Source organism: Staurois parvus, unplaced genomic scaffold (genome assembly GCF_062004578.1).
Source record: "Staurois parvus isolate SC_StPar_1 unplaced genomic scaffold, SC_StPar_1.0 ptg000468l, whole genome shotgun sequence".
Lineage (NCBI taxonomy): Eukaryota > Metazoa > Chordata > Amphibia > Anura > Ranidae > Staurois > Staurois parvus.
This window is the reverse complement of record NW_028318264.1, coordinates 2,702,854-2,721,658: the sequence shown is the minus strand read 5'-3', so window position 1 is coordinate 2,721,658 and position 18,805 is coordinate 2,702,854. Positions and strand designations below refer to the sequence as shown.

The 18,805-nt window shown below is 37.9% G+C and overlaps 1 protein-coding gene across 11 annotated transcripts in view; it reads left to right on the top strand.

Annotated features, from left to right (window-relative positions):
* Nucleotides 1-18,805, top strand: part of LOC149452722 (poly(rC)-binding protein 3-like) — a 1,138,846-nt gene that overhangs the window by 1,030,454 nt on the left and 89,587 nt on the right. For 6 of the 11 annotated variants that reach the window (XM_089689053.1, XM_089689055.1, XM_089689054.1 and 3 more), the window contains one exon: nt 4,583-4,713. In XM_089689053.1, the coding sequence (XP_089545179.1) occupies nt 4,636-4,713 (78 nt within the window). In that variant the 5' untranslated portion in view covers nt 4,583-4,635. Of the gene's footprint in view, nt 1-4,579; nt 4,714-18,805 lie in introns of all 11 variants that reach the window. The other 5 variants (XM_089689056.1, XM_089689058.1, XM_089689063.1 and 2 more) reach the window with 1 other exon arrangement.

Below are 18,805 nucleotides of genomic sequence, written 5' to 3'. Positions count from 1 at the left end.
TCCAAATTTTCTTTTTTTTTTTTTGCAGTTCACAGCTCATTCAATTTTCAAAGGCTCATTGGAGGGTCTTGCTAATCTTTCCTTTTTTTTTACTTTGGTACTATATGTTCCATTGGCAGTTTTGGCCATTTTCCATGTTTAAATTAATTTCACCACAGTTGTAAAACAATAAAATTGCTACTAAGGTAAAAATGTTCTCTAACTTATTACACCACTATAACAATGGTAAATAAAGTCTCTGCCATTACGTCTTCACATTTTGGACAGTTTACCTTTTTTTTTTTCATTCCATTTCTTGCCAGTTTTTTAAAGAATTAGTGACCTTTGTTCTGAGTTTTCAAAGGCCACTTCACCAACTCTTAACTTGCTCAGGCTGTAGATCACAGCTTTATATCTACTTGAGATAAAGTCAGACAGTATAGGCAGAAAAACAGAAGTATAAGAAGTTGCAATCCTGATTCACATCGCAGTTTATTTCGAAATAGGCACTTCAGTGTTTTTTTCCACAGAAAAGGATTGTTCTTTTTATGTATTTGCACTGAAGTTGATTTACATCTTTACATCACCACTTTGGATCCAGACAGGTTTTAGGAGAGCACCTCTCCAAGGATAACCAGGAGAACAAGACTTAAGAAAGGCATGCATGCTCTTATGATCTAAGGCAGGGGTGGGCAAACTTTTTGACTTGAGGGCCGCAATGGGTTCATATATTGGACCCGGGGGCCGGACCAAGAGTAGATGAATGATGTGTATGTGTGAATTAATATAAATTAAATTAAAATTTGTAACATTAAATGTTTAGATTAGTTTAAGGTAGAAAAGCATAAAAAGAGTTATTTTACAAAACTTTTATGCAATGTATTTCTTTCAAGTATAGTAATATTCCCCCATAGTAAGCATAGTAATTCATCCCCCATATAGTAATTCATCCCCCATAGTAATTCATCCCCCATAGTAATTCATCCCCCATATAGTAATTAATCCCCCCTATAGTAATTCATTCCCCATATTAATTCATCCCCCATATTAATTCATCCCTCATATAGTAATTCATCCCCCATATAGTAATTCATCCGCCATAGTAATTCATCCCACATATAGTAAATTCATCCCCCCTATAGTAATTCATTCCCCATATTAATTCATCCCCCATAGTACTATTCCCCCCCAAGTAGTAAGCCAAGTCCCCCCTGTGTCAATTTGCTTACCTTTGCTCCGCGCGTTCCTCTCGCCTTGTTCCTGCGCCGTTCCGGTCTTCAGGGCGGACTGTGAGAGGAGCCTAGCTCCCCTCACGTTCGTCACGCTGCCCCGCCTACACACATCCTGCCAGCCAATGTTTGCCTGCCCTGGCTGTTTTTTTTTATCACGCTCCGCGGGCCGGATTAAAAGGTCCACCGGGCCGTATACGGCCCGCGGGCCGTAGTTTGCCCATTGCTGATCTAAGGTGATGCCAATATACCAGTACTACCTAGTCATCAAAGAGTACATTTAAACCAGGCATATTGTTGCATAAGACAGGCTCTGCACTGGAGTATTCTGGTTGGCTTGGGAGAATGGGGATGTCAAATATGATCTCCACCAAATTTAATGCCAGATAGTTGCACATAGTTGTCTTTTTATATTAGCAGAGATATTAAAATCAGTGCTATAAGAGTGCAAGCTCCCTCTGTGAGTAGTGCCCAATGGTTTCATTACAATTTGCTTTACCAGTACAAAGAATGTTGCTAATCATTGTGATAATTGCACTAATGTTTTAATAGTTTGCAGGAGTAATGCTTTGCATCAAGGGATTCAAATTTTAATGACAACACTAGTTTAATTAAAAATGCAGTCTCATCTGAATAATAATCAGATAATCTCTAAATGCTTTGTGATAATACGTTACTGCATATTACTTGTTACCAGGAAGATCTTTATTTCCGGGTTTGTTTAAATTTATAGGTTAATTCAAGGTCATATACCTTAAAGAGGTTACATTTCAAATTATGCAATTAACCTCCACTGTGCTGGGCATTTTGTTGAACCTCAATGGCAAAGGGATGAAAGATTTACAAAAACCTTAATCCGCCATAAGGGATTATGAAATCTCACTTCTACAATAGCTGAAACTGGCAGGTCCTTGTCCTTGGAGGAAATGGAAGGTACAGACACAAATTTACACTTCATTGTACAATTCAGCAAGCAGTTCTTGGTTCATTTGTAGGAAATGAAGGCTTTGCACAGAGATCAAAATATCCTTTGAGCAATAGGCCAAAGTGCTTCAGTCTTAGTCAAACAGATTTAATGCAAATCCAGTACTTATACGTTGTATGAAGGTGACAACTATCGCTGTACGGTTCTGTCTTTACTCACTGATTCATATCTGTAAAAAGCCTCATTTATAGAGTTATACATGGTAATAAATCAGTTTGTTAATTGGTTCAGAATATGCTCACTATGATTCTAAGAATTTGGCACAGGAACGGCAAAATGACCAACTATTCACACTAAGTGGAGACATGTTGGTGAGAGTTAAACGTAGTGTCATGTCATTTCATCCACTGTGATGAAGAGAAGAATGTTTTATGTGACATTTTATAGGAAATGTATGTGTGACAACAGTATGCACTACATTCAAGTCAGCAATTAATTGAAGTGAACTTGTGATTTGCCCATGTTGAGTAACAGCTTCTTATATTAACCTTTCTTTCACTCCCCTCCTTTCTATTTGCTCTTGGAAGAGAAGTGGTATACTTTTGAATATAGGAGAGCATGTGACTTCCTTCCTTCCATGTGACATTGGTGATTGGCGACTGGCCACTTAAATATTTAGCACTGTCACATGTGAAGGAGGAAAGAGTCCCCAGCCCTGTCAAGTACCAAGGCCCAACTTGGAGACTAAACAGGACTTATACTTCTTGCTTTTGCAGGTGAATGGAGCAGCAGAGAAGTGAAGAGAAAGGGGCATATAAGCAGCAGATGCTGCCAGCATTAAAGTGATCCTAACAAGTTCACTTAACACCCAACTCTGGAGTCAATTTTTTTAAGCCCCTCCAAGGTAAAAAAAAAAAAAAACAAGGAAAACTCTGGCTGCAGTATTCACCTTCAACCTGAAACTGTCCATCACAATACCTCATCTCTGCCATGAGATGTTCTCACTCTAGTGGTGATGATGCTCATATAAACATCTAAAACCTGACACTTAGGAGTCTAATAATAAATACGATGAGTGAATGCCTCAGCATACATGCTGCCATTGCAAATATTGTATCTAATATGTGTATTTCCTACATGAATAATCTCTGCAACATGTCTAATATTGGTATTTCCTGTGATCAACAGCTCCATCTCGTAGTCATAATACAGAAAGTTCCTGTTTGCTGTATTTCAGGAAAATACTGCATTATGGCTGCAAGATGGAGCTGAAGATCATAGGAAATGCCCATGTTAGACACGTGACAGGGATTATTCATGACAACTGTGCGAATGAAGTCTTAAGGAAGGCTAAAATCAAAAGAGTTTTGAACAATAATGACATAAAAATAGCAATAAGGGCAGTTGATTACAAGACAAGAACAGGGGTACACAAATCAATAATAAAAACCTGCCAAACTCCATTCTCCACCCTTTCCAAATATTCAATTCAATTTGTGTTCATTTTAAAGTGTGATTTTTGTTTCCCAGCCCAGAGGTACTAAATAACCAGCATTTAATATATATGTTCTTTTATTCTAAGAAAAGGGACATATACAATTTATCATAATAAGTTTTGGCTTCTGTATTGTGAGATTTCAGTTTTAGGGTTAAACTCATATATGACTTCTCAGAAATATGAGCTTTTAAGCATTGATTTTATTTTTAGATTACCCCATCGGCTAAGAGCAAAACAATTTGTCATTGAATTTAGTAGTGGTCTTTAGGTCTTGAAAACACAATTTGTGGAATGTTTCAAGAAATCCTGTCATCTTTAGATGGGATCATCTGATTGAAAGAGATGACATCGTTAAGTCACAAGGGCTGACTTTCAATAAAAGAAAAATAAGTATTTCGTAACACGTCTTCTAGGAGCTGCGCTCTGTCCTTATATGTTGTATTCAAGTGTAATCATGCTTTAATGCTCTCATTCCTGCGGTGTGTGATTTGGAATACCCTGCGCACTATCTTCATTGAATATTATCAACAAAGCATCTTCTTTTTCATTTGGTGAGAATGAAAGCAGGGATCTGATCTTGTTGGTATTCTGAACTATGGTTCCAAGAGTTGCCAAGAATCTTCTGGGCATTTGATAGGTGTTGTGAAAGATATAATATGCTGACACAAATTTATTTGTTGTCACTGCAACATTTTCATGTTCAGTCAAGGCCGAAAACTGTAAAACACTTCAGAAATTAGCTCTGAAACTATGTGAACACCAGCAGGAGTTAACCCCTGTAAATCTATGTTATCTTATTTCTTGTGACATTTTATAGTAAAGAGAAGGGGAATTTGCATTTACATACATTGAGTGTATATTCTCTGTTCACATGTATTTATGCAGGTCATTAGATTACTTCTTGTTCTTGTCATGTTGCTTCATTGACTCTGTGTTATTTTGTCCCAGCAGATTAAACGAGAAGAAAGCAGTCTGTTGCCAGGAGTTAAAGAGAAGTGCCCAAAATGAATGCCAACGATGCAAATGCGCCAGAGGGGGGTCTTAATGTCACACTGACCATACGGTTATTAATGCATGGAAAGGTAATGTCACTTTTTTTTGACAGTTCCGTCAAACTCTACTTTTTTAATATGTTTGTGCTTGACTTGCTTCATAGCAGACTGTTACTACATCAATACTGTTGTTTGCCTACCTTTAAACTAACAGTATTTTTTACATTTTAAAAATTGTGGATTATGCCCATATGTAATTACCAGCCCTTTTATATTGTTGATAACAATATTGCTGTACTTTTAACTTTGAGAAGCCCTCTCATTTCTAATATCATTGACAAAGAAAATCTTTAAAGTGTATCTAAACCCCAAACCAAAACTGAAGTATATTGCTGGTTGGTTTGATGTCTGCATTCATTTTCTTTTTTTTAAGTATTTTTTTGCTTTATTTATACCTGGTAGTCCTCCAAATAACACACTTCCTGTTACTGGGTGGCTACGTCACTCCTGTAGCAAAATTAGAGGGCTCACAAAAAATAGATCAAGCACATCTACTGATGAGGTAACAGAGGCTTCAGGTTCAGTCCCTGCATCTTGGCCCTGCCAAGCCAACTAAGCCTAATCAGGGTGAATGCGGAAGTAATCACTGTTATTTTGCTATTGAAATTGCTTCACGGAGTGAGACATGCGCCTGGAGGGTACCCACTGTGGGAGGAGAACCTATGGAAGGATGAACGGGAGACATTTTTTACATGTAGTTACTCTAATCCTCTACTGTATCTATGGAAGAACCAATGGCTGTCACCCCAAGCCTGATATGGACTACAAATATGTCCACACAGTATCTTTTCAACTCCATTATATGGGAGGCAGGGAACTTGATAGCGTACAGAACATAGCTAGAAAGTAGATTATGTTTCAGTGCAGCTCACAAAGAGTGACAAGGACACTGCATTTCTGGCAAGATCAACAGGTATTTTCTGTATTTGCTTAAAATGTTCTTTGCTTGAAAGAAATGAACCCAATGCAGCCACCACATCCAAGGACTGTAAGCTGCAATATATTATACTTTTGTGCAAATTATGCCTTTGCAGACTCACGGAATGGCAAACGTCCAAAACTGCAAATTTTCTGTGGTGATTTTACTGTCGGTACACCAAAGCAAGCATCATAGTCAGCAAGGAGAAGAGTTCACAAGAGTCAGAACTTTCTTCAATAGATCAGAATTCAAGTGTAATGCTTGCAGTATTTGTGCTTTGAATTTCAGGGTTATGCTTGTATTCTGTAGTCCTTACACAGTTGTTACTGTGTAACAGGCTAACACCAATATCATATCCTCCAATTTGTTGGACATTTGTCAATGTTTGGTGCATTAAAGATGCATACAATCAAGATAAAAAGGTACACTTCCTCATTTAGTAAATTTTGCAAACCACACAACGTAGTTGTCGTTGAAGATGTCAGTTTGACCTACTTATCCAAAATATTAGGTGAGGTTTTGAATTATTGATTCTTTCAGCAGTATAAGTAGAGTTTGTCTTCCATATAAGTCCAATTATCATTTAAAAAAAATAAAAATGGCTTTCTTTTGAGAGAATGGTTGTTCTTGAAAACCTGTATCAATGAGGCTCCAAGGTTGTGGAGCTTATTTCTAATCTACATGCATTGCCATTTCTAGGTTCACAGCCAGTCCTGAGAGCATAGATACTCAGTAATTGGTAAAACATTTAGTCTTTATTCATTAACATCAGTACTCTTTGCAGGAAACGGTGAGTAAGACCTACCTGTCTCTAAACAAAAGAGAAAATGTACTACATAACATCCAAGTGGTGTTAGTACTGCTCTCCAAGTAAGCAGCTTTTACACAGTTCTCCCATCCCCTGCGGGAGGATTCTTTCATGGCAGGTTCTGTCAATGACATTTTTGTTTATGCAGGATGATGTTACTGGCAAGCATTGTCACTTCATATACATTCCCTTCATGAGATACCTGTCCCTTTTAATCTCCTAGTTAAAATTCTATCTAGACCATTCTGTATGCAAAATCTTATACAGCACGTGGCAAACCATGTTTTCCCAAAGGCCTATTACTTAATATGGCTTTTCTAACAAAGTCATAATTATGACAGGATATTTTTCAAGAAACATTTGCATTTTGGGGTGCAGAGAGTAGATGATTTTGATGGAATATTTTGTAACATATGGATGCAATGAGATATTCTAGATTATTATGAAATGTGTTTATTTGGGCCAGGTAAATATTCATATTAGTTTGAGCATTGAAATTACTGTAAATAGAACTTTTCAGGCTTTAAAGTTACCAGACCGCATTTTTTTATGTAACTAAGTTTTGTGTTAACATTTCTACACATTTTCTTGTTTTCTTTAAAATGTGGCACATAGAAAATGAAGTATACTGTATATCTAATATGAAAAACTTCCTAGATTTATTCTACATGTTAGTGTAATGCCTTAGCTGGAGCTGTACATTTTGAAATAGTTTTTAAGATGTGAGCTGGGCCTCACCTTGGCTTTGAAACAGGTGAGGCTAACTGGTAGCCTTTTGCACTTTGCTCCTTTTATTGTGCACTTGAAACTAGGTGGCTTTGTCTTCTTTAAAAGGTAAAGGTTGACTATTATTTATAGCCACACTAAGTGAAGGCGATTAATGTAGCAGTGTGAGCAGGGCTATCTGAATGCATGGGCACCCCTGGGCAATGCCCAGGGGCCCCATGATAATGTTGCATTACATTATCCCGACTGTCCTGGATTGGTTGGGGTAGTCACACAGGTTTTTGCCCTCCTGACAAACCTACCCCCCATCCACCCACCATCCCATACTGTGCCTTTTGTGTTGGCCCCAGGGACCTATGATGCTACTAAAACGGCCCTGAGTGTAAGGTGTCAATCACAGTGACAGCTTTCCTTCTGTACAGACCAGGAGTGGTGGTACACATTGAAAGGAGTCTTTCTGCAGGCTGAAGGAGGGAATTCCTCATACAATGTAATGAGTCAGATATACTAATTACTTCTATAGATCAGTGCATACAAAAAATACTTTTATGTCATGCTCTTCGTCGTTTTTTTTTTAACTACAAATTCTTAAGCATTGATTAGTTACAGTAAATTACAGTGCAAAGCTAGACAGAGCAGTTGCATTTAAAGGCATCTCTCATATCTGTTGTAGATTTTGTGATGATATAGGGTGTTATCAATTATTTTAGACCTTGATGAAAAAGGTTTGGGAAACTCTATATTAGGAAAGGCCAAAGTACAGAAAGAGGTAAAGATTTAATCCGTTCCCTGGAAGCTAGGTTCCTTAATAAGTAAATCTATTCAATAGATTTGAGCAGAGACAAGGGATATATTTGTAAGATTATGTCTATGTTCAGTTCTGGATGCAGCTGGGTTGGAGCTACCTTTGCTCCAAGTGTTATGCTCATGGGAAACCTCTGACAATCGTACAAGGAAATGAAGTATGGTAGAACTTGACAGTGCACTAAAAGTTAGATCTAAATAAGGCATGAAAGTAAGAACTTTCTAAATCCTCCACTTAAACTCATTGGCCTATTCTTTTCCCAATATTTTTAGGCTAGAACTGAATGGGCAGTTTTGATCATGAGTGTTTTCTAGTAACATGATTATTCAAGCATAGCACAATGCTCCAGGTCAGTTGTATGACTGATGAAGGCCCCTTTTACATGGCTGGACCAATCTAGAGCACCTGTCTGTTTTTGCCCTTTATGAAGAGGCAGATGTAAACAAACATGTGTCCGTTTATACCCACCTGTATCTGATCTAATCAGATTCGCTGAAATCAGATGGATGGGGATCCATTCACCATGCGTCTAATGGACCGAATGACAGTCAGATGTAAATGGACAGGCATTCTGTTTACATCTGACCACCGATAGAGGAAAACAGGATGTGTCCATGTTCACTCTGCATAAGCCGAGTGGACAAGGACCTGTCATCCTCCTGCTTAGTGGAGAACAGCAGACAGATCCCCTAATGAGCAGACAGATCCACTGGCAGACTGAAAGGGGCCTTAAGGTAGTACAAGCCTTTTCCTCTATCTATCCTCCCTTTCAGTGCAGGAAATGATATAGTGGAGCTACTGTAAGCCATTAATTCCAAAAATCCCATTGGAAGGGTTGCTTGATTTTTTTATTTTCATTTGATCAAAAATTGGCCATTGTAGCCGTAGCCTAATAGCAAACAAAAATGTTCTGGTTAGATGTATGGATGTTTGTAATAAAGCTAAATGTCTGTGTTATAGTACATTTTATAAAAAAGCACCTCCATCAGGCTCCATGTATGGTAAGTAAATTTGTGGAAATGTTCCCCTACTTCTGACTCCTCCCTCCCAACAATGAATTTGCAAAACCCTAACTTAACAGTGAATCCCACTGGTTTATTGGGGGAAATCTTGCTATTGAATTGTGTCAGTTTTAGGGGGCTAATAGGCAAAAATTGGTCTAAAGAGCACGGGGAGGGGGGGCTGGGGTACATTTACCAATGCAAATTAAAAAGATATATACCATACATCAGGTAGGTCATTTTAAAGGTTGGCATAAAAAATAGACAAACCTTTAAATTGTATGTTGAGGAGATGCTTTCAAGCTGTATGTGGTGTTATGGAACAGTACAATTTTCTGGACAGCTGATAATTTTTTTTTCTATCAAGAAGTAATAAGCCTGAATTGATCAGTGATATTAGCAGCTACAACAGAAATAAAAGCATTAGGAATGTTTACTCTTACAAAAAAAAAAAAAGCTAAAGCCCACAACTTTGTGCAAATGGGCCAGTGACAAAACAGTGTAATAGTATTATTTGTGAAGTTCTTTTTTTCATAGTACAATAAATGCATTGTCTTAAAAATGTAACATCTCTGTAACCCCAATTATCCTCAAAATATTCCAAATATACACTTATAGGTGTGTGTTTGTTATGACTAGCATCAGGACAGTACATGAGCATACTTGAACAGGTATCAAATAGAAAGGGACAATGCAGATTTTATCTTGCAATAAAATTTAGAGTATATTTTATGAGAGACAAAGGCAACAAAAATTGTACAGTGACTGGGCAATATGTAGACAGCTTGGTAAGGTCCCAATGTGAGAGGGAGAGATAAGGCAGGTTTTAGCTTCACATAAACATTAGAGTGTTTAATTTGAGAGACAACAGACATACATATTGTACAGTGTATGGGCACTGTGTACCAATATTGTACAGGTATTCTTTAATGGCACACTGCAACCTTTGTGGCAGGGCATAGTTGTGTTCCAGCGCACAGGGGTTTCACAGATGAGGCAGTTGGAAGGCAGCTGACACTGACGTACAATGATACTGTCCACAGCAGATACATTAAAATAGACCCTCTCTGCAGAGGTCTGTAGATCAGCACTGAGGATAGTGCAATGACATTTACCTGTAAGGCAGAGTTTTCAGATATATTAGAACAACTTCTCCTTCTGGTTCTCTGCATGCTACCCTTCCCCATAGACAAAATCATCTTCCTCAGAACTTTCCCCCTCTCAAATCAGTGGCGCCCATGGATTGTCTGCCACCTCATCATCCACCACCTCATTGCTGGAGCCCACTTTGCAATAAGCTCCTTGCCTGATGTCCTCTCCCCCTCTGGTCAATATATGAAAGGAAGAATGCTTACACATGATCAACATTATCCACCTGCTGCAAGTCAGTGATCATGTGATCAAATGATAAAATAATTCTGCTGGCTCCTCACTGCTAGTTTGCCAGGCTATGAGAGGATTATAGGAAAGGAGGAAGTAGAGGGTACATGAACAGAAGTTGCAGACAAGTGACTGCTCTGTACCTGGGAGGAGGAAGAAGTGGAAGACTTGTCAGTTTTTACCTCCTGCAGCTGTTGTGGCTGTATAGCACAGCCACATCTGAGATAGAAAAGGCAGATGTGCCCTGACTCTAGATGATGCAGCCTGAGCCACACATTGTCCTGTAGAATGTGCTTGCCCCCTACTACATCTATATGCAGAACTTCTGCCATTGCCTGCCTGTTATTTTTATTGCTAACAGGGATTGCCTAAATGTAATGGTAGCTATGGCAACAGGGGGGAAATATGTGGTTCTTTGGTGCACAATACTTTACTGCACATATATGCAGTGACATGTTGCAAACAAGAATCAGCTCACATGACAGATAATCAAATAGGATATACCTCTGCCCAAGACATAAACCCTGAAACACTAACCCATAACCTATTTTTTTCCTAGCTGAAAAAAGTAAAAAAAAAAGAATAAATGTGACATAAAAGAAAATAAAAAAAAACCTCAACAAAACAAAAAAAAGAAGAAGGGGGCAGCAGCTAAACAGCAGCTACAGTTTTTGCTGACACACATCCAAAGGTAGTCCTAAAAATGACTGTTGGGTTTCAGAACTGTGAACATTGTGGGGTAGGGAGGGTACACAAAAATATGTACCCCACCACACTGCAATTCACAGTAATGTATCACAATATAGCATTGTATAGCAACTAACTTTCCCTACAGCTCTTCCTAAACTACTCCAACATACAATGACAAATGGCTTCTGAGCATTATCCTTTTATAGTGAGGAGGCTGGCACATTAAAAACAATTTGGTCTGGTGAATTTCACTACAAATTTGCTGGAACCACAGACCTTGAACACACAGTGTTATTATTATTCAGAACAGATATAGCGCCAACAGTTTGCGCAGCAAACATGAGGGCAGACAGTACAGTTACAATAAAGTTCAATACAGGAGGAATCAGACAGCCCTGCTCCTTAGGACTTACAATTTAAAAGGTCCACCTCAAACCTATGGTAGCAGCAAACATGAGCCCTATCCCTAAACATACAGAGTCCTCTCTCAAGTATGGTATGATTACCTAAAGCTGGCTTCTAATTGACTGCCAGTGTTGATGGGGTTGTAGAGACAAGGACACTTCAGTAACGGGGAAAGGCTTAGTGTCCAATCTCAATAAGCAGACCTAAAGCAGTGCAGCAGACCTTGCTACAGTACATAACACATTCCAGTGAATACAACTGTTTATATTACACAGAACTACATTACTGTCTAGACTCTTCTGCTCTGCGCTCACAAACAAATGCGCCTATATTCAAAGTCCATTTACCAAATGAGATTAGACAGATAATTGCAGCTTGATGGAAATTGTCATGTTTGAGAGAGCAGGTTAATTTTGCTGTCTTCATTTACCATTATAATTTCAGGTAATCAGAGAGATTATTGCTTTCAAATGAATCCTTATGACCCATACCTTGTGCAGATAATAATATGCTTCCTTAGCCACTGAAAGGTAGTGAGGTATTTACTGAGCTAACAATATGCAAGTATTCCTAGATTGTAAGCTCCAAGGAACAGGGCCCTCAAATCCCTCTTGTATTGAACTGTATTGTTGCTGTATTGTCTCCCGTTATATTGTAAAGCGCTGAGCAAACTGTTGGTGCTATATAAATCCTGTATAATAATAATAATAATAATTTATAGCCAATTTAAAAGAGGCAATTTGTGTTATACAGCGCTGAGCAAATCCTTTGGTGCTATATAAATACTGTATAATAATAATACAGTAACAATATGTTTTAAAACAAGTATTAATATTGTTTATAGAAAGGGCAGTTTATTATTCTGCTAACAAATGATGTGACTATTATATCTATGTATCTTACAAGTGTAGCCTGTTTTTTGTGTGTTGGGTGAACACGGTTACGTAAGTGAACATAGTGTGGGGTTTTCAGTGTCATAGGATGTAATGGCAAATTATCTAAAATTGCCTTTGTTGCCTTGAGAAAGCCAGGCATTTATTTGCTTATTTCTTTTGTATTTGATTGATTTTTGTTTACATGCGCATTGGGAAACTTAGCAGATTCATGTAAACATTCTACAACAATGTCCAAAAATAAGTGAGTACTGTTAGAGGATGTAACGTTTCATTTATCTAGTGAAAATGTGACAGTTTAGTTTGGGACTCAGTAAAAAAAGTCTTAATATATTTGTTACCTTTCCACAAATTCAAGAAACTTGTTATTATAGTCAAATCAACTGCACGTTGATAATGCATCACACTGAGCTTGTTCTGAGACTCAGCTAATGCTCAGTAAGAATGGTTTTAAATTATTGCTAGGTACTTTATACTGTATATACCACTATTTGCATTTCACATATATACTGTCTGGTAATCTCTGCTCAGCTATTATGACTGCACCAATTAGTACATAATCAGACCAGTTCCCAAATTTCTTATGTTTCTTCTGAAAATAGTGTTATTACAGTGTTAGTTTCAGGACCCCACCGTCACCTCCTTTACATACTGTATAATGCTCAGTAATTTTCAAACCTGACATGATTCAGTTATTAATTGATGATCAATGCATATATATGTTATCTTTTTTCAAATTTCATATGCTGTTTGCATTATGAGAAGTGTAACATTAGTTGATGTTAAAGTGAAATTAAACCCTCTTATCCTTTACACCCAAAGACCCCACCGCCACCTCCTTTACATACTGTATAATGCTCACTAATTTTCAAACCTGACATGATTCAGTTATTAATTGATGATCAATGCATATATATGTTATCTTTTTTCAAATTTCATATGCTGTTTGCATTATGAGAAGTGTAACATTAGTTGTTGTTAAAGTGGAATTAAACCCTCCTATCCTTTACACCCAAAGACAGCATCATTTTAACCAATTTCAGGGCATAATGTTTGTTTTAGAGCTTACATAAACACACTGCCAACTGTGATAATTATGACCAGTTATTTTTGGCTGAATCCAATTAAATCTGAAAATTACAGCCACATGCCTGTTAAAAGTTTGTGAATTTAGTCTATTGTTTCAGTCTGCCTTATCAGGCCAAAAATTGTTTAAAGCTATGAACAAGATTTTCCCTGTCATCCACACAAATGTGCAATATATTAGACTTTTTAGTCTTACTATTCATTCCCCAAAAATAATCCTCTACTGGTAAAAATAAACTATGCTAGAAGTCATATTATTTATATACAGTATTTTAAGATATTGAGAAATGAAAAACAGTAGAAAAGTGAAGTAGAGACTGGAAAAATGTTAAACTAAGGTTACAATACTCTCTATTTTCCTTTAGGGCTCATAAAACACCATCTTATTTATGTATGTAAAGATTTTTTTTAGACCCATTTCTTTGACATGTACCCACTTCTTTGGCATCAATACAATTTTAAAAATAAGTATCAGCACGCACAAAATGCATGTGAAAAGAAATCCCAACACCACTAAGGCTAATAAATATTACGCTAAGCCTTCTATGAAGAGTAAGCAATATGATATAGCTCAGGCCTCTTGCACAATAACAGTTTGGTGGATTTGCAGTTATATTGATGTGTCTGTTGTGATTGATGAAACTGTCACATTTTGTTTGCTTCAATAAAGAAGAGTGGTAGAGGAAGTCATGATGTGATTATTCACTACCCTCCTAGTTTCCATGCTAATCCATCAATCAGTTCAGACTTAAACATAATGAGCATCTGCCAGTAAGTGTTAATTGACACTGGCTTACATCTTTCAATTACTTTTCATGGGCACCAATAATCCAAGATGACATTTTAGTGAACGAAACATCTGCAGCCAAGAAAAACTTTTTTTCCCAATTTAACAGCAGATTGAAAATAGGCAAACATGAAAGATAAATTAAACCTAACAAAGGTTGTGTTTCTTATATGAAACCATCCTTTCTGGAAAACTGATCATGTCTACAAACAAAACTGATGTGTGAGTTGCCTGTTTCAGGGGCTAGCTTCCCTCCCTCTTGTAGTTGTTCTGTAAATTACCATCATACTGTGTGGCTCTATGTAGCTAATGAATGTTTTTCTTTTTCACACAAGTACAGTATAGTATAGTAAATCAAATTTTAAAATTCCCTGCACTGGTCTCTAATTGATCATTGCAAGTTTTCTACATAAGTTGATGGTGAGCTCATACCAAGGCCTACGCTTACTGCAGTGGGTGTGGGAACCTTAGCTACATTGTAGCAGTCTTGAAAAAAAAATGAAATGAGAGAAGTATTCTTGTTTTGGATATAAGGCACTTTTAGAGGTAAATGTATTTCAAGAAATATGCTCCTGTCTTTAGGGAAATAATAACTCTCCTATGAGCTATGCAGAATCATCTGACCCGTCTGACATTATATTTTATTGCTTGATTGTGCATTCAAAAAATCTTTACATAATTCTTTACTGATTCTCATAGCTATGGTGACATGGCACTCTAGATGGTGTGACCAGGTAATGGGTGTAAATTAAGGTATTGGAGAATTTATGATCTGTTTGCACTGATTGTGGGAATCTTTGTCAACAGTTCATTATTTTGATTATTTTCTCTAATAGTTGAAGGGAGATGAATGCAATATGTATATTTGTTTTATAGTCTTGCTTCTAAACATCTGCATAACAACATAGTCGTGTTAGTAAAACTGTACATATTTAGCACAGTGGCTAAATGGTTAGCACTTCCGCCTGGCAGTGCTAGGGTCGTTGGTTCGAATCCCAACCATGGCACCACCTGCCTGGAGTTTGCATGTTCTCCCTGTGCCTGTGTGGGTTTCCTCCCACACTCCAAAGACATGCTGGTAGGTGAATTGGATCCTGTCTAAATTGGCCCTAGTATGTGTATGTATGAATGTGAGTTAGGGACCTTAGATTGTACTCCCCTTGAGCGTTAGGGACTGATGTGAATGTATAATATATATATAAAGCGCTGCGGAAATTGACAGCGCTGTATAAGTACCATAAATAAATAGTAAAACTGTTTATATGGTGGTAAATAGTAATGGATATGTCCTGAATTTTTTTTTATTATGAAAGGAAAACTGGCACAAAAAAATCATCTTTAGCTATATGATCTTTTGCTATTAACATGACCTAGCACCAATGAACAATCCAAAACAAATTCCCCTGCTCCTGACAACAGCAGCAATACAATATATGTGTATTATGGACAGGATATGTTATTTGTTGTTTGTACCCATAGTAGGTTCCAGTAACAATAGTGCACATTTTTCTTTTTTATCTTACCTAAAACATACTGCAATTAACTGACATGGATACTAAATAGATACTGTCACGATCGCACGGTCGCCGCCACCAACATCCGACAATCGCACGACCGCGACTAACAGTAATACGTCACGCCCGCGGCGCCAGACCCCAGACCTTCTCACCAAACTCGTGACCGAAGGACCGGCCGATCTAAAACCGCGGTGTGACGCACATAACAAGGCCCCACCCAGCTGCACCCTTCACAGCGATTGTCCAGCTAATGGGCTACAATCGGTGCCTGCAGCCTGAATGCGCTTGTTACTGGGTCGGGTTAATTACGCAACTAACCCTCTACTGCCACCATCGTCTTTTTTGTCAGAGAAGAAGGAAACTCTCGTTATCAGATATACACTATAATGATTGAAAAGTCGCCTGTCCAATGCAGACCCCGCAGGCCAATTGGGCAGAGAATTAAACAAACACAGTAGCGTCTCTTCGAATGGCAGGAATTCGTGAATTGCAAGTAAGCGCTTAAAAACAGTTTAACACTTTCAGAAAGGAAGATTTATTTCTAAAAGAGTCAAACAGGTGCAATAAAATATTTACAAAGAGATGTCACAAAAAAAAAATATACATATATGCATATAAAGGTACAGCAAAGAGATAACAGGAAGGAAGTTAAAGGGTTAAGTTACTTGCCAATATGCCTTGGTTTGTAAGCAGATCGAAGTGCAGAGCTGGAAGGGTCTTTGATCTCCTCTGTTACGATGTTAAACTCAGGAGATGTGCTTTTCTTCTCTCCCAGGCTTGCCAGCCTGTCTCTTTTTAAAAATCCCTCTGCAAGGGGGGGGGTGGCTCTGAATACTGGCCATTACGCTGTTTTGGGAGGGGTCAGGAGAACTCTGAATTAGAACCAACATCTGTCATAATGCATGACATGAAACATAGGGGGAAAAAAACCTGACTTGAGGAATGTTCATTTCATTCTGACATCTTTACTGTTAGATTCTGTGAGGTTTCAACTTCTTTCAAGTCCGGGGAGAAGCTGCCTTATCTGTTTTATGATGGGTGAGCCTACACAAGGTCTGGCATCAGTGCTTCCCAATGCTCTGATGAGCTGGCATTATCATGATTTTAGGTGAGAAAGGTTACACTTTCGCTGACTGCCTGGCATCGGACTGAGGATGCCTTAACTTGGGTTGACCCCCCCCCCATCTGTCAGGATATAATGTTTGCCTCTCAGGAAGGGAGGGGGTAGGGACTGTAGGACTGAGGAATACTTCCAATAAAAAGAAAAGGAAAAGGGGAACTCCGCGTCCAACTCTGATGAGCTAGTTTGCTACAGATACTATTTCATTTTTTTTTAAATCCTGCCTAAAATACACGGACCCTGATTTTTGACCCTGACTTTGACTCTGATCATGACCTGTGGCCCTAACTTTTACCCTAACCCCAACCCTCACAGTGACCTAGATCAAATCCTGTTCTAGCTATCTTTGATTGATTTATTATTATTATTATTATTATTATACACACACTTTTTGAGCACACTGTGCAGCACACTGTATGCACGAACACAGTAGCACATAAATGTGGTCCCACGGATAAAGACCGACTTTCGTGAGGCCTCATATATGTTTTCGCTGAGCAAAAAGGGGTTAATACAATAAGCATCCCTTACTAAGTCTCTGAATACCTAAATGTCAGCTCCACTAGTTGTATTGAGTTTTGTATTTTTTTTTTTGTGACAAAAAGTAATGAGATCCACTAGAATTCACAGGTCTGCCAAAACTACAACTAACACTACAAAAGCAAATAATGCTGTCATGATTTCTCCAAAATCTAGAAAAAACAATAAGGAATACAACTGTAGTATTTTGGTTGCTTCAACATGGGCCTGTAGGAGGAGGCAATGAAAAAAACCACTGCAAGAAAATATCAATGCTTGCTTTTTATATAAAACAGTTAAATGGTGCTTCGTTTAGCTAGACCTTACTCAAAACTGCCATATCCACATTGCCTTGGATTTAGGGAGGTTGAATGTTAAAGACCAAATTTAACCAACCTGTTTTTTAGTTTTCATAACTTTGAGGGGATTTCCCATTACTTCCTGGATAGGTAGAAGAGGAAAGGAGAGGAAATGTCCTCAATGGGCCGGGTTGACTATGACTGTTTATAAACCAGTGCTGATGTACTGTATTTTTTAAGATCTAACCGGACATCTTGTAGAAATGTCTACAATAAATCTAACCTTGATTATTCAAACTGACATACATTACAGTTTAAAGTAGAACTATAGTAATTTATTTTCCATTTTTTATAGAGTAAGGGATGGTTATAACCCGTCAGTTTATTTTTTGCCATCTTTGTTCCATTGGGGAGATTTACCTTTACTTCCTGCCATAAAAAAGGAAGTGAGAGGGAATTCCTTGGGAACCTCCTGGTTACCAGAACTAGCGTCCCCATTGGAAAATTTTCCTTTATTACTTTTATGGGGACAAGCCAAAATTTAGGATTTTCTTTTACTTTCCCTTTTAATGATAATGGTAAATAGAGAGGGCGAATCTCCCTGACAAGGGGCACAGACTGCAATAAAAAAACGAATAGATGTTCTAATCCCTCTCCACTGTGCCCAAAACTAAAAAAAAGTTTTGCCTTTAGTTACACTTTTCGTATTACTGTTTTTTTAATAATAATACTAATCTATAATCTAATTAGCAGGAACCTGTTGCTATAGAAAATGAAACACATGTAAAGTATGTGATAGCAGGAACTATGAGTTGACAGTTCATTCTATCTCCTTATTAAACTCTGGCTGTAGTCTTATCCACGAGACTCCAAAAAAATGCATTATGATTTCTCTCTTCATTGCAAGAACTGGGGTTTCCCCTGAACCAAATCCCATAATGCAGTCATGTCACCTTAGGGATCCATGTTTTAAAGCTTAAGTTTAGTTTTAAAATATCCCTACAGCTTTAATCACATCACTTACTTTAATGAAGTAAGTCCTATGTTGTGCAGGCAGCTGGATCCTGAAGAAATCTTCACTGCAGGGGATGCCCCATCCTCTTGCGCTCTCTGAACTTCCGGAACTGCAGTGGTTATCATCTTTGGGTCCTCAGGCAGAACAGCAGT